At 36.5% G+C, this 17,877-nt stretch overlaps 1 protein-coding gene across 1 annotated transcript in view; it reads right to left on the bottom strand.

Annotated features, from left to right (window-relative positions):
* The window catches only part of LOC308194824 (uncharacterized protein), a 128,903-nt gene that overhangs the window by 22,710 nt on the left and 88,316 nt on the right, over window positions 1–17,877 (bottom strand). Inside the window, exon 28 of the mRNA XM_080591277.1 lies at window positions 1,550–1,627. Within this exon, the coding sequence (XP_080447403.1) occupies window positions 1,574–1,627 (54 nt within the window). The 3' untranslated portion in view covers window positions 1,550–1,573. The remainder of the gene's footprint in view (window positions 1–1,549; window positions 1,628–17,877) is intronic.

Raw genomic sequence — 17,877 nt, forward strand, 5'->3', positions numbered from 1 at the left:
TACTCTACTGTTTGCTGATCCTTTGTGTCCTTCTGAACTTGGGTAGAGAATGATTAAAGGGACTTTAAAAAGATTGCTGTTAACTGTTATGATGCAATTAATTTACTTGTGTTACAGGCATTTTCAGTGTGAGAAAATATATGTCCAAAGGAATAAACTGTTTTGATCTGAAGAAGATACACATATAGTTAATCAAAATGTTTGTGCATACTTTGGCCAGTCTGCTTTCTGAGTGCTTGCTAAATCTAGACTAATTTAACAGCAATATACTCAGATCTGCTCAGGCATATTTATGTAAATATATAAAGTATATATACACGCATAAAATAATCTATAACAAAACCCACTGATCTGGATTTTCATATGGTTAGAAGACCAAATGGAGAGTGTATGAGAATGCAAATGTTTTTGTTAATGCTCATATGCATCAATGCAGCATTTCAATGCATTTTAATTTATGGAAGACATTTATATGGAACTATCATTAATTCCTGTGAGTCATGGACTTGGTTGTTTTGCCTTTACCCAAGTAAACCCATTCCTAATATACACTACAGTTTCGTTTTGCCATAAACATACATGCCCACTAAGTGCTGCATAGGAAGATGTATCCCTGCTATGATTCTCAAGGCATAAACCCCAGGACAAATGAAGCTTTGCATTAATTATAGGAGAGGAGTGTACATTAATTATTCCTCAGTAGGGCTGCAGGCAGGGGGATATGTATGCAGCTGGCTGGCTCACCGTGCCCAGTGCAAGTAGTGTCCATTGGGGCACTGGCTGCAGGGCTGCAGGGCTGCACTGCAGCTGGTGGAAGGCTCCCCTTTGGACCCACAAAAGGGGGGGTTGCCCCCTCAAACTCCAGCAAAGTACCGGGGGCTCAAACACATTCACATGCATGTTAACAAGATAAGTAAGTTCCTTCCTAAGGAGACTCATGTATCCTTGTGAGTCAAAGCAAACAGACAGACAATTTCTGCGTGCACAAAACAATTAAGTAGATAAGACACTGGTCACTACCACTGGAGTCCAGTTTTATATTTAATCAAAGTGCTAATTGAAATTGCTTTCGTAGTGGCCATGTGATCCTCATTAGGAGATATACCGTATTACAAACCTGCCACATACAATCTGGCAAGTGACAAGATCTGTAAAACCAAGGCCTAACACACAGCTAACATACAAAAAGAATTACTTCTGACCACAAGAGTTTGGAGGTGACTTATCAGTCAAGTAGTGCTTGTAGTTTTGCATCAATGAACAAATTAATAGCCTCACATCATAGATTATTACCCATGTTTCATTTTTTAATGGAAAATATTGCAGTATACTAGTTTTAAATGGTATAGTATGCTTATCATTATGCAATACAGTTTGTAAGGCCCTAGATAAACAGAACTGACCTCAATATTATATTAGGGAAGACTAACTATATTTTGATGTCATATGCATCTTAGACACCTAACAGTGAAACTATTCACAAAAGAACCAGAGATAGTTGCCATTACTATCAATACATAACATAGAATATGAGAAAATATGCACATACATCACCTCTGACAATATCTGAAGGTCAGATCTTGGAAGAACTCCCATGATGTGTCCCTTGAGGATTTATAGAAGCATGCTGAAAGAAAACACAAGCCAAAATACATTTTATGCAAAAGGAAAAAGGAATGCAACTCAAGTCATTATTCAAGCTGAACCCTGTCTACTATCTGTTTTAGATCTTAAGATTGGCAAAGCACCATTTCTGCAATAGTCCTCTTTCTGCATAATCTGACATGGTGTTTAGGGGCTGGCTGGAAACTATTCATTCTGGGTTTTGATTAAACGACCATACAATGTGCAAGGCAGTAGAGAATTCATCCCAAGACCTCTGAGTTATTTCTGGTCTGCTAGAAGCTGACATTACACTGACAACCATCTCATATTTGCTTTACGCTTAAAGGCTTTCACAGTTTCTCATCTTAGGGACACAGCCCAGAGGAAGGCTTTTTTTTTTTTTTCTTTTTTTTTCCTAGTTTATGTACTTTGTTGATTTGTGAAAGCAGATCTTAGGATGCTTGATATCTTTTGGCTTTGTAGTACAGGCAGTTTTTCTACTAATATCAGCTCTTCTAAAGCCTGAAAAATAGACTTTTCCTTCCTTACTTGCTAACTTAATGTAGGTTGCCTTGCTGCTACTCACCTGGACTGCATTTCTGCCAGATAGAAAGGGATAAGGAGGTAGGGAAGAAAAGAAGAAAAAAATCCCAAAGCTGCTACTGTTTCTCATTCTAGATACTTCTACCACCCAAATAAACTAACTAACTAAATAAATACCCATGACTCTCATTATGGGAATATCTGAAATCTGAGGTTCATCTAAGCTCCACTGAAAGAATTAGGAATAAAGATTTTTATTTGATACCATTTTAGAAATGAGACAAAGACTGAGATTATTTGAACCGAATTGCTTTGAGCTTCCTATGGTAAACAGACGTTAATTCATCAAATGACATGCAAAAATTTCACTCAGCTATACTTCTTTATTTTACCCTTTAGCCAATAAAGAACTGCATGCTTCAAATTCCTTTTTGAATATTTTTTTTTCCTTATTTTAAAGTCAACAGAAATATGCTGCAACCTACAACTGCTTAAGAGAAGTTATTACATCAAGTGAATGACATAAGTACATAGGCAGAGTGAGAAAAAGGCAAATCAAAGCATTTAATCTACAACTTGTCACCTTTTACAAATTGTCTTGAAAAAAATGCTAATCATCACACTGGCTTGTAATTCACTTGTCTCTCACTTTCTGCCCCATTAAACAGCATTATGTCCCTTAAAGTCTTTTCTAGTTTTTCACACTTTTCACTCTTTTTTTTTCTTTTGCCTGTTATAATACCACTCGTCTTGCTCCATCATTCTCCCTGACAGATTCTTCTCCCTTTAGCTTTGGCAGAACACTGCTTTTTATTGTAGTTTCCGTGATCTGTTCTGGTGCTCAGAGTGTTAGCTTGTTTCTGAAAAGACATATCTGCTTGTAAGTAAGGATCTCCACTTGTCGCATTCCTAATGTACATGATTTAAACTCCTTCTGTGTAATGACTGGAATGCAGCTCTTTCCTCTCCTGATGAAGTGCTTTAACCACTAGGCTACTGAATCTCCCTGGATGAATTCATTTTTATTTACTCCATTAAAAGGACAATAGTTTTGATAGAATAAATTGAGGACCCCATACTCTGTCCACCACTGAGTAGAAAATCTGCTGGCATCCTCTGAGCTGAGGGGAATTGATCTTGCCATGTGCTGAAAAAGTTTTTCAGTGTTTAGATAAGTTAAAGAGGGACTTCTTCTTTCATAGGAAATGGATACTAAGCACCCAGATTCAGGATGCGATTCAAAGTCCTGACCCCCAGGGACAGAAATCAGGTCAGATCAACCCATAGTACAGAAATTCTGAAAATCTGGTGTGGAGATGCACTCTGGCAGCATTTTAGACATGGCTGAGGGCATTTCTGATTGGTTAAGTTAGGTGTTTCCCTAATTTATGTTGTATGAACATTTCCCTTTAAAATGCATGAAGAAACACAGGTGCTTAGCTCCCACAGATGTATCCTACTAAGCCAGGGGATGCAGTACCTAAAACTTGAATCTGAACTCATGTTTGCAGGCTGAGACCTGCATTTAAGCACCACCACACTTTGGAAGCCATCCGTGCAGGGCACAAGCTGACAGGCACCATCTTTACCACCTTTCTGGTGGGGAGGGGAGTCTCCTGGTGGTCTGGATAGCAGATGGGAGGATAGCAGGATGTGGTTAGTGGACCAGCCCTAATGGATTGTGTCTCTGTCTTGGGAATACAGCTGTAAACCAAAGGAATAAGGACACATGCATCCACTTCCATCGTAATTTTAGATGTTGACAAAGTAAGGTGATGTGGAGGCAGGGGGAGGAAATGACACAAGGGGAGATTTCTATGAGGTAGGGACTGCTGACAATTGTTTCAATATGCAGATCTACTGTAGGGAAGTGCAGTTCCTTCATTCCGTTTCTAACAGCCTTCCCTTGCTTTTGCAGGTACATATCAGAGCAAAACAAAAACAAGATAGGAAAAGGCTATTCCTATTAAACCTTGTTTAGATCTGGTGGAGAACGCTTATTATCAAAACATTTTCTTCTTTGGAAAGTCTGAAAATATACAACATGGAAAGTGGCTGTTATTTACCTCTAAATGTGGCAAAAAAGTTAAAATAAAGGGTAAAATCCTGTCTGCTCTTTTTATTGCATCAGAAAAAAAAAGTATGAACAGATAAAATGTTCAGGCACCAGATGAAAACAGACAGAACCAATAAAATCAGAACTAAAGATGGTGTTTTATTGTGCTCTGGTGGATGGGTGAATTATATCTCTGAAACATATTTCACCAGCTTACTGTGTAAAGGTTTGATGGTAAGTAACCCGCTTTGCAATTGCTGCTTAGAGTTTGCTGAATAGTGCAAGATGGTGTAAGAGTAATAATAATCTGCTTAAAACTCTTCCAGTGACCATATAAAAGCCAATATTGAGGTCTTTAATGGTGCTTTAATGACTGAATAAAGAATTGTATCACATTAACGATGATACTAGGACACACAGTATGCCATCAGTAAAATAAGCCACGTCAGCCTTTTCTAAGTGCAGATAAATGAGTGACAGAGGAAAAGGTCAAGAGTATTATGTAGAATAAGAGATTTTTTGGGCATAAGATCATTGGATCATTTAGACTCACCACCTGTATAACACAGTAAATAATCTCACCCAGTGGCCCTGGAATTCATCCAAGTATCTTGTGTTAAGTACAGGCATATCTAGCAAGGCACCAAGTCCTGATCTGAAGGCACTGGAAGACAGAAAATGTTACCCTTCTTTTGATATGGTGTTTCAGTGGTAAAATAAATGCATTGTTGTCTCATTCTGAACTAATTCAGAAATTTTTGAAGATCCCCATGCCTGCCTGTAGGTGATTAAATACTTCAGAGAATATACCAGAATAACTTTACATGTTTAGACCTTATTGAAAAGCAACAACTATAGGAAACATGAATGCTAATGGTTAAAAAGAAGCAATTGGCTTGTCCTTTATGAGTTTACTCTTCAACCGGTAAAACAACATCTCCAGGAGGACAACCTGCCAAAAAAAAAAAAAAGAGAGAGAGAGAAGGAAAACAAATTTTGAACTGATATGAATGTTTTAAGAAAATCATCATCTCATATTTTTACAGGGAGTAATAATGAGATTAAGAAAAGTCAAAAAAAAAAAGAGAAGATCACGCTTTACAGACTGGAGACTAATAGAGCATACTTAGCTACAAAGTTTAGCTGCAACTTCCAGCAGTTTAATTTCCTTAATTTCATTTCCCTTCCCATGTAGGAAAAAAAAAAAAAGAAAAAGAAAAGAAGAAAAGCGTAGATGTTAGCCCAGCAAAAAGAGCTGTCTTGCAAGGTTAATATAGCCATGCAGAAATAGCCATGCACCATGGATTGAACCAAGGGCCAAGCAGTCTCTTCCCTCCTTATCCAAAGAGTGCTGAGGCCTGAAAGATATGGAGGACACATTGTCCAAAGCAGGCAATCAAGACCTTTGAGGTTTCTATGCTCCCACTTTTCCGGTCTTAGAACTAGAGGTTTCAAAATTTATGGCTTCCACAATATAGTAAGAAAATATATTGTAAGTGCTACTGAATAGCTGCTTAACTAGCTCCTGCAAGCAATTGCAGGAGCACACAACAAATAAGCTGTCCCTTACATACATAGCATACAACAAGCAAGCTGTTCCTTACAAGAATGCAGAGACTGGAAGCACAGATAATGCATTGTGCATGATTGAGGAACAGGATTCATAAAGTCCTCTCTAAATATCCGTGAAGAAATCCTGACCTTCACTGGATTTTATGATAAAACCTACATGTTTCATGAGTTAGGATTATTTTTCTGGATTTCTCTCATGCAGACCTTCTAACACAGGTGTTGGCAACCTCTCAGAGAAGCAGGAAGTTATCAATAAGGGGAAAAAATGGTTGTTTTGGATCCCTTGGCCACTGGGTGAGGCAAGGGGTACAAGTTCCCACTGAACTACAAACAACAGTGTAGCCTTGCAGCTGTGATCCACGCTCTTCTTCAGCATCATCACATGAAGGTGCTTTCCATCCATTATACGGAGTTCTCCATTTCAAAATCCAAGGTAAGTTCTTTGCAAGAAGAATTTGCAAAGGAAATAAAATGTGGTATTATTTGTATAAGTCACCAAATACCCTATAGTTAAATACCTAAGTAAATGTATATTTACTTATTTACATATATATTACTTATTTACATAAATACATATTTACTTATAGCAACGTACAAAACTGAAAATAATATGTTGAGAATTCAAGACAAAAATTAGGAACATTAGGAAGCCATTCAGCTTAGGAGTTCTGTAGACCTTTTGTATGTACAAACTGCAAGCATACACACACAACCAAAGCGAAGGCCACATTGAAATCTGTATCTTTCAAAGAACTAATATCACAGTATTTCCTTCTTTTTTTTTAGCCCTTCAGGGCTCACCAAGCACACAGAGAGCAAACCAGGCACAGTAGAACGGCCTGTGCGTTGTTGCACCTTTTCCTTCCCAGTAAAAAAGAAAAAAAAAACACAACACAATGGGAAAAATGGACTTGCTCAGTTCTGGACCTCTGGACCTGTGGAGATTTGCAGGGAGAAAAAGGGAATTACTAATAGGCTGACTGCCAGTAACAAATACCTTCCTGATGGAAAACATCCAGGATCCCAAGTTTTCACCCAGTATCGCTACTTCCTCACTTGCAGCTAATGAGGTTTCCCCTTGCACAAAGATCTCCCAGGGATACAGGATACGAAAAGATGTAGTAAACTCTCAGCTCTGCCCACATTTGACAGGTTTCCAGGTGTGTTTTGCTCCCCTCTGCTTCCTCTAATAGAGAGTAGCATATGGCCACTTGTTAAGTCTCAACAGGATTTCCAATGACTGTGGTGTTACTAGAGTCATTTAATAACGATAGATGTCATGGGGAAAAGTGAAGTAGTTATGGTGTCTGTGTGCTTAATTTTCAGAGAACTAATTAAGAGTCCCTGGAAAATGGTTTTCTGAATTATTACTAAATAGAGAGAAAAAAAAAAAACTCAACTGGAAAACATAATGATTAAATTCACTCCTGTGATGCTTGCATCCATTCAGAACCAAAAAAAAAAAAAAGAAAACTATCACAAGAAGAAAGCCTGGAAGACTGGGATATGCTGTGACACATTTCTGAATTATGCATCAGAGAAATGCATATGACAAAAGACCATGAACCACATTGTTATATCACAGATTCTAAAATTAAAGCTTTTCCTTCTATTAATGTTTAAAATTAATATTAATGTTTTTCCTTCTATTAAATGTTTAAAAACATTTTTACTTAAAAAAAAGAAAAAAGTTTTCAGTTTGGTTAATGACAACAGAAATACAAACTGTACACATCACTGCTCTCCCCTTACTGCAGAATTACACGTATGCACAGAAAAGAAGTCTGAGGGAAAAAGTCATCACACACACTTAAACTTTCAGCTTTTGTTCAGAAACATGCTACAGGACCACACCAAGGACATCAGCGGAAATATGCCTGTCTTTGCTGGGCTTTGTTGAAGCCAAGAAGCTATCAAGTAGCTTCCTTCAATGTAAACATTAAGTGGCCTTTTGATGCAGCTTATATTTTGTTAAGGGAAAAAAAAAAAAAGGAACAGTAATATAAACTGCACATACACATACACATAAAGGCATTCCAGATCAACATGGAAGAAGGAAAAATTAGAAATACAAAATACCAGAAGAGAATTATCATGAAGGACAGCTGTGCTAAACTATGAAATTGTATAGCAGGAGGATGCCCTATCTACAAATGCCCAGACATTAAAGAATGACAGATTTTTTTTTTTTGTATGAACAGAAACACAACCAACCACTTAGAAATTGCCCAGTGCACTGACTGTGGTCATTGGTCCTTCTCAAAAGAATATATGACCTTTAAATAGAGGTAAATGTTTATTATCACACTACAGTGTCCTATCCACTGTAACGCATCTGTTAATCACTTCAAACACTTCTAGATTAAGACAACAATTTTTTGTTTTAAGGAAGCACTTGTTTCCTAATAGTTGTTTTATTAAAAAGTTTAATTTGGGGAGCTTCTTTATACTTATGTCATCACACAATAACTTATCATCATAGATAAGACTTAAGGATATCAAAAGACGTATATAAAAGATTTAAGAAGAATTAGAACAGTTCAGCATAATCCAGTAATCAAGTCTTCAAGTCCTACTTGAAGTTTATGGCTGTTGACATTTAATCTATGTGATTTGATCTAACATGAAATCTTGGCTTCTCTACACCAGAAAAACAGCTTATAGGTATATGTTTTACCCACGGTTCATGGGAAGGAGTTAAATTTTGATTGACTGCTAAGGGACCATTCATAACATCTATGCAATATTACCTCTACGTCCACAAACCAAACACATAACTGTATGCAGTAAACAGTTATGATATTGACAAAGGTTAGCCATCAAATGTCCTCTAAAATCTGAGCTGATAAGCGTTCACATCAGAACCCAAAGATCTAAACATTTGTTGGTTCTGCAACACTGCCTGAACTTAAATTAGAGGTTATTATAATATGAATGACTATCCTGTTTGCTGCTGCATGCGAAAGCAAAACTCAGATGATTGAGGCTCTGATGTGCAGACTGATAACTTGATTTGCTTGGGCAGCTCCTCTGTAACAGCACTGTATAAAAGGGAATTTACCAAAGCGCTGTAATGTGCTTTCATAATTCAGCAAGAAGTAGGGATAGCTTTACATACAAAAATCTCCAAAAGAACTGCCTAGCTGGCGGGTAATACCATTAAGTAATTGCATTAAAGCTATATAAATACATTTATCCCCAATGCAGATTTGAACCTGTTATTCATCATTTGGGATCCTGCCATGAATTATTCACATTCTGAGGGCCAAGTCAACAGACGGCGTATCAGTAACCCTTCAGAGAACTACTGGCTGTGGAAGGAGGCACACTATCTTGAAAGCAGCTGACGCATTTGACATCGTCCAGGACTAGGGTTATACCATGCAATAAAAAGTGCATTAAAAAGAGAACTTCCAGAAGTGTTTAATAACAATGTGTTAGAGCCACCTTTTAACTCAGGGACTGTATTTTATTGCTGATAAAAAAGATGCAAGTAATGCAATTAGTTATTCATTGCCCACCCCAGATTTTTAGAGATATACATTTAAGTAACTTGTATTTCACTGCTTTTTTACTTATTTATAATCAAAGAGTAAAGGAAGGCTTATTATAAATATGGTTAAGTAGTAGATTTAAAAGAGATAATTGAAATGTTGATTTTTTGCATGTGTTTGCTCATAGATTGGAGGTAGTATATCATCAATAACTTCAATTCAGCATTCTGTTCATTGATTCTTTCCAAATATCCCACTTTCTGATGTTTATTATAGCAGTCAGAATGTCTCAGTCAATCTCTAAACCTGAGACAAGGAGTAAATATCCATTTTCACCGTTGTAAGAAGTACTTGGCATCTTTCCTGTATGTCTGAGCACTGAAACTTAGAAACTTTTGATAAATTTCCAGTTCTTCTTGGGTATAACTGAAATGAGGAAAGCATTAACTTCTTTGGTTTCACTAATTATTCACAGATGCAAGGCTCTCATTTGCAGGACTCTCATATAAGTTTGGAACTCAGGTTTGGTGGAAAATAGTTCATTTGATATATAAAACAATATTTAAGATTGAAACAGAACATTAATCTCCTTATGTATGTGGAACTATCAGACAAAAAAAAATTGACTGAGGTCTACTGAAATAATAGATTTTGACCATTTGGAAACAGCTCTGATTCTTGATTTGAGAAATTTTGAAACAAAAATGTACACAGATGTTTTGGCAATTCTGAAGATAATATTCAGATGCTTTTCAAATAAATGTATGTGTAAAAAAAATCAAAGATTTTTTTAGTACGTTAAGAGCATTTTTCATTAACACTCTTTTCAATTTCTTTTTTAAACTTCAGCTCAACTGAAGCAGTTATGAACACTACCAAGAGGGCAAAATGATATATTTTCTGTGTCTATAAATAACACTATATTCAATAAAGCAATACCTAGAAGTCTCAGAGTACAGACATTTTTTTCCTCAGATATTCATATAAAAACATAGGAAAATATTTGACTACATACATATATTTGAACTATTGTCCAACTCCTGCATTTAACAGCCAGCCACAATATTTTTGAGACTTTACACCTCCACTTTTATCAGGAAATCTCTTTTGACCTCTCTGCTGTCTTATATACTTGTGTCCAAATGGTGTCAAAATATGAAACAAAACATAGTCAAATCAGAGCATAAACCAAATTAAAAAGTTCTTTGAAATATTCCTACAATATATGTTTCATCTTCAGCTCCTTGATTATTTTCCTGACACGCTGAGAAAGAGAAATTGATTTGGAGCTTGTCTTACTTTCAAGGTCAGTGGATGATCTGCAATGTAGAATAAAAGTTCCCAAACTGAAAAGATTATTCAAGTGCCCTGTGTCATTAAGTGTATGGTGTAACATCAACATCTGATTTTACTCTATGAACCTGTGTGGCAGGTCATTTCCAAATCTGTTTTTTTTTTTTTTTTTTTTTTCTCCCCACTGGCATAAAAGGTTATTCTGTGCTATTAAAAAAAAAATATCTCTTCAAACTTGCTCCTGTTGAAAGGGTGCCAGGGAAATTCAACACACTGTAGACAGAACATGAACTGGAAGTCCCTGTGTTGCTCACTGTGGGTTTGATTTACCTGGATGGATTCCAGAGAAAAATAATAGTACACATCAGGATGTATATATACACCAGCCCCCTGCATTTTACACATTTTGCATTGAATAATTAAAAACTAATCCCTTGCAAATTATGTCTTATATAGAAGGAATAAAAAGTATATGCATACTTGTGCAATTTTGCATACTGCAATAATCCTTGCTTTCCTAGTAGCTAAATTCTAATGATAGTAAATATAAAGAATAAGGAAAAATTAGCTAAGGTTTCTTGTTTTCCTTTTAAAGCGGACCTTCTAAATATAAAGGTGGTACTGACAGTAATTACTACCACAGTCTTTTCTAACCCTGATGTCCTGATTACCTTCAGTACACTGTTCAGAGAGGTTTGGGTGAGCAAACAGACATTTTTGCAAATGCGCAGCCAGACCTTTTCTGGTGCAGATATGCAGGGAGAAAGAAGGATGCATAGACTTTCCAGCCCTGCTATGCTGGCAGTCCAGGTCAGCCACAAAGGGTTACAAATGTCCGAGAACGCAGCTGCGCTGAATGCTGGTCCCATGGAAGAAATCCACACTAACATTTTGGAAAGGAATTGCAGCAAGCACCCTGGGATGGAGCAAGGCATTAGTAACCAGGCACAAAGGACACACTTTGTCAGTGCTGATATTGGCTTGGCCGGTGCCAAAAATAAACTTTCATACATATTTTTAGTAGCTGTCATTAGGATATCTTAAACCTTGGTAGCTTGTTGTGATTAGATATATAAAGTCTTCTCTCTCATCTCTTTTATATGTATAACTATACTGACATTGTGATATTATTCCTGAGAAATACAGGGAGAAGCGAGAAAAGAACCATGCCCCCTGAGTGAAATTCCATTTTAAGTGTAGGCTTGTGTATAGCCACTTATTCATATGAATTATATGGAAGTTGTGGATACTCCGAGTGTAAATCCAAGTGGAACTGCACTACTAATCTATTAATGTGTTGCACTCTTATGAGAAGAAAAAACAAACTCAGAGATCTTACAGCCTTATAAAAGTGTTCCCATTGTGGCATAATCTTTTAGAAAAAAAATGAATCATACCCCATCTTTTTGTAAATTGACCTGTAAGTTACTGGCAGCAAATCAATAGGATACAAATGAAAAATAATAATGCAATAACAATGCTGTGTATTATCTTGGATCCCAGATGAAAACTTGTAAAACAATCAATACGATAAAGATTCACTGCTGTTACTCTTTTACAAAGAAATGACAAAATAACATAGTAATTTCAAAAGGTGGCTGGAAAAAAACCAAACTCATCTGACAAAAAAAGAAAAGATAAACCCAAATATAAAACATTTCCTCATTTGTCTGCTTCCCTTCCCCAGACTTCCATTAATTTGAACTGGATTAAAAGGGAGCAAATTTATTTTTGTTTGGAGAAAAAATGAATAAGATAAAGAAATATCCACATTAACTACCCCAACAAACTCACTCATCTACATACAAGAAGGATATGAAAACTGGTGGTTTCCATGAATACTTATGTGAGCTTATTTTGTTTACAATTTAAGTGTTATCTGCTATTCTGCTGCAAACAAGCTCGATAGCTCCAAAAAATCCCAGCAGAACACTTGTTAATCAGAACAAGCTCAGGAACTGGTTATCATGATGGCATCAATGCCTTGCATACCGAATGCTGTTTTGTCCAATATCTGCAAATCTTGTCTGGATCTCAATGTCAGGAAGGACTGTCCCCCTCCCTGGACAAAAACTAAGCAAATATGACCAACTGCAAGATTTTATTTATTTATTTATTTTTGGAGATTTGAAACTGTATACAAAGTTAGTAAAACTCCAAAAATAACTCATACCAAAAAGAGGTGGGCAGATTTTCAAACTTCAAGAAATCAAGCATTTCAGCATTTACTGTAAGAATTTTTGGGTGTTGTTTGTTGTTTTTTTTTTTCCTTTGTTGTTGTGGTTTTTGTGGTTGCATTTTTTCCCCTATTTTAATCATTGAGTGCTTGGCAACCATATTCAAAACTTACAAGAAGATAAAGAATGCTACCATAAAATAAATAGTTTTTACATGGGGAAATTGAAAATTAATTGCACTTAACTTTGAAATATCTGTACATCGAGATATCAGTCAGTGCAAATGAGAGATGAAATTGACCCTTTTGTCTATGAATTACTGAGATGTTTAGAAGAGAAATAAGATGTAACTACAAATGATTGTTCAATATTAAATGTATTTTAGGGACACATTTATTGCTTATGTGTTTCATGCATTTGTTAAAAAAATTTTAGAAAGCACAAGTGGTACAGACTAATAGTGTGAAATCCTACTTCTACTAAAGTGAAGAGAACTTGCAAGAGAATATTGAAACAAATAGGAACCTCCTAGTTATTAAGAAAAACATGATCCAAGACCAGGTTCTGCCTCATCCTTTGGTTTAGCTACAGGTTGGTTCTTGGGCATTTTGGGAAGGATCCCTTTCGGTGAACATCCACTTCAGGTGGGCTATATAATAGTTTAGTGCCATTTCATCAGTCATAGATGCAATATTAACCTGTAAAGGTCTTATTGCTGACCAGTCAGAAGGAATGATGAGAGTGAGAATATGCAAAACTTTTCATTGCTTTATTCCTTTCTCTACTCACCCAAAGCTTCAAGTGTTTTGCACAGTGCATATTCTGCAGTTATGTTTTCTTGTAATGAATTCTAAGATATTTCTGCAAGTGAGAAGATTTTTTTATTTTTTTTTTTAGTAAATGAAAGTCTACCTCTTACCTCTGCAAGGAAGATTATTGTACATACTAAATTTTAAAATATTTAAGCATTATTTGGCTTAGGAAATTAAAATTAGTAAAATTAGTGCATAAAATTGGGATATGTAATTGCTCATGAAAACTTTGTTTGGTCTTGGTATGTATTTTCAGTGATGTTAATACATAATTGTACATATTTATATTCTTTATGGTAAGAGATCTGTCTCATAGAATGTGTGTGGTGGTTGATACTTAGAAAATGAATGGAGAAGGTGTTTTCAGAAGAAGCTTGTCCTACAACCTTAAAAACTTCTCATTTACAGAGTGGTCATGGTGAAGGAGAGAGAAACTTATGAGTAGAAAAAGGTCTGCCTGATGTTGTTACCCCAGGCTGAGTAGCTCTGTCTTCAGGACTATAGTGTGACAGATGTGAATGGCACTGATAGCACAGCCTTGATGTTAAAATACAGCAAGTTCTTTACTGCGCCAAGACTTTAAGGATTAAAATATTCAAAGGTTAATTTAAAAATATGTATACGTCTACATGACTGCACAGTGAAAAATTATTCTAGGAAATGACTCTGAGATGTCTTGTGTTTTAACTGTCATGACTATTTCTTGCCCTATCGTGGACCTACAGAAATTGCTAAAAACTTCATATGAACTGAGTGAAACTTAGGAAGGCAGAGGCAGGATTACAGCAACGCTTCATGATTAAAAAAGAAGACTAGCCATAAGCTTCCCTGAATGAAAGCTAGAATTAGTAAATTCATTTTCTGTACATTTCCACAGTTGTGGTACAGAATGGAAAATTCAGGGCAGGAAAAGGAAGGAAGTGGAAATCAGGAGAAGAGGGAGAAGAGCAGGCGTGCAGCCTGGCCGTGCCAAGGAAGCACAGGGCTTGCCATGGCAGGGCTGCAGCAGCATTCAGAGGTGGCAACACAGCCTGGCACTGCAGGCATTGAGCGAGAGCACTGCAGGACGATGGGCACAAGGCACAGGGAGAGACAGTCAGGTTTAGGAGGGTTATCTGAACCTCTGAATTCATCCACTTGATCACCCTGTGGTACACACTGATATACACAGGAGTAAAGGACATTACTGCATCTGTAGTTCAAAACAAACATACCCACGCATTGTTATTTCACACATATCATGTGCGATACCACATTGAGGTCTAGGAGGAAGTAATTTTTAATGCCAGCTTCACGGCTGGTAGATGCACAAGCCAACAGTCAATACTAAGGCCACGAACTACAAGGCAACTGATTAAGTGTTAATCACTGATGTTAGGTATTTATCCCTATAGGCTTGCATGACGCTTTTTAGATGAGCAGAAACATAAAGACCGCACCTTTAGGATTTTAAAATTAACAAGAGACATGAAAATCAGGCAATAAAGGGAGAGGGAATGAAGACAAAACTGAAAGAGAAGTGTTAGCTTACATGAGGGCACCATGTATGTGAAACAGTCTTGGCTGTTCCAGCTTTTTTTCTTGCAAGTACAAGGCAAACAGTTGACTCAGGTGTTATTCATAGTATCTACCCCAGCTACCTAATTATGCAATATTTTTATAAATAAAAGCAGGAAAAAATTGTGGCTACTTGTACTAAGAACTATGTAAAATAACTTGCACAATCAATGCAACATGGCAAAAAGCAGTTACCCTTCGATCTCACTTCTATTTTCATTCTGGATTAGTAAGTAAAGAGCAAAACTAAAATGCCTTTCCTGAAAGGCAGCCAAAAGCTGCAGTTTTTAAATTTCAGTTCATGCTCAGAGCTTTATCACAATTTCATATGAATAAGTTGTTAGCTTAGAGATTTACACAATTGCTTAAAGGTGCATTTAAAATCATTTATCTCCATATGGGTGCATTGCTGTAGGAATTTTAAAAGTTATTTCAATATTAATCCATAGTTCACGGTTCAGAGAACAGATCAGAGATCCTCACGCAGCTCCAGCCCCAAGACAGGCCACCACCTATGTGGTGACAAGTGACAGTACCCTGTTTCTCCCATTAAAATCCCATGCGTTTAGTTTTCTATGACCTTGAAATAAAGGGTGAAATTCTCACCAGCTCTATAGACTTTTAATTCCAGTGGCAGATCATTCCATGGAGATGTTGAAAATTATTGCTGGAAGACTACATCTGTCAGGGTACAGTATGAGTCTCCCATCTTAATTCTGTTTTTTAGAAATCCATGTTTTCAAATTTTTAATACATTTTTTTTTTAAAAGAATCTGCACCTCCAATTGTAAATGACATTTTTTGAAAACTAGAACCACCTCCAAGCTGCAAAATCTCATTTAGCCATTGGACTTCTTGAAAAAAAAAAGTCAAAAATCTTCACGGAAATAAGGCGAGTTATTTTTCTGACAGCTACAATTACCAACTGTTTGCAACATTTAAGGAAAGAAATATACAGGCCTATTTTATAGATGTACCAAACTAATTTTTGCATTTATTCAGTCTTTCTGCCCCCTCTTTGTTGTTGTTGTTGTTTCTGAAGGGATGATAAGCATGAGAAGGAAATACCTTATTTTGAGAATACCCTTCACTATATTTCTGTGAAGTCTGAAGAACCAAACCCACACCACTATGAGGAAAACACTTTGACATCTAAGAGTAGTATACTGTTTCCATAGCCTGCTGTACAACAACCTGTTCAATAAAAGTAACCAGATGTCCACTTACGGTACGTTAACTTACGGTAGTATGGAAACAATTAACGGAATCTCTTGATCCACCTCTTGCATGGGATGCTGGTGCAAGTTCTGTGCCCTCCCACTGTCATGCTCTGCCTGAGCCTACCAGCTGCAAAAGTGAAACCTGGTGTCCAGCCCATAGTCCTATCAGTTTGGACAAGCTTTGGCAGAGTCCCCAGAGGGCTTCCCCACCTGGCCATGGTGCTGCAGGTCTTCATCACCCTGTCTGGCACTGGTTGCCACAAAATATGAAAAAGGAAGAAGAATTAGTGCCCATTTCCCTTTCTGTTTGTATAAATCCCTCCTGGCAGTGAGAAAGATTCGGCATTGCTGGGTTTTGCCTGTGGACTTGCAACTGTGCAAGAAAAAGGACAGGCTGCAGGCTAGATAAGGAAAAAGCTTACAGTAGAAATGAAAGAGTTTTAATTTTAAAAAGCCAGGAAAATGTGTCTCATAAACATTTTTTTCTACAGTCATGGCAAGTTATTGCCTTGCTATGCCAAATCAGAGCCATATACATTCCAAGACCAAGAAACCAGCTCTCTTCATCTGCTATAAAACTAAACAATATTCTGTTTTGTTTCCAAGTAGACTGCTATACCACAAAAAATAGTTTTTATTTCTTTTCTTTCTTTCTTCCTTTTTTTTTTTTTTTTTTTTTTAGCCATTTAACTCTTCTTTATGACTCATGTCTGGCAAAAACTAAGAACACCTAAGCTCACTGAAGCTGGAAGTACCAAACACTACACTGCCATAAGTGAAAAGAAATGCAATTAATTTTGAAATCTTTCATATGATGCACCTAATTTCTACAGCTGAGGTATCCCTGACTACTTCAACAGTCTGGCATAATGATTTAAGTCAAGTGGAACAGTATCTTAATTTTGATTTTTTGTGCTCAGTTGTTAATATTAGAAGCCTACTTAGACATAATGTGAAGCAAAACTGATAATTCAATGAAAGAAAAAAAAAAGCATAAAAATCAAGGAAAGTTAGAAAAAAATACATGTCAAAGTCAGCTTTGTATGAAAGATTTGGAAGTGGTCCTTAACCTTCTCAATTTTTGGAGAAGTCTCAAGAACATAAGGGGGAATAAGTCATGCATAAACAAAAAATACTGTCTGCTCTAGTTCAGCAGTAGTGAAGGAAATGTTTCCTTGCTTCATGGTATGCCTTCCTTTCCTTTTTGATTATCTACTGATAAAGTGATAAAGTTTGCAGATATGGAAAGACCACACAATGATCTGCTAGGCCAAATCACTTTGCAGCTAGAACTTAAACTACCATCTGTCCTAGAAGTAAATGCCTTTTTTTTTTTTTAACCTAATTATTCTGTGTCAGGATAAAATAAATTTAAAAAAAAAGAGAGAGAGAGAATAAGAGAGTATTTTTAAACTGAATTTTCTGACTTCTATGCTTAGAAATAATGATTTATATCCTCTATGTAGAAGAGGAACTTTATTAATGTTTCAGACATTATAATTGTGGAGAGCTTGCAGTGGTTATAGTTTATTTGGCATTGAAATCCAG

This window comes from Anser brachyrhynchus (genome assembly GCF_964034855.1).
Source record: "Anser brachyrhynchus genome assembly, chromosome: 4".
Classification (NCBI taxonomy): Eukaryota; Metazoa; Chordata; class Aves; order Anseriformes; family Anatidae; genus Anser; species Anser brachyrhynchus.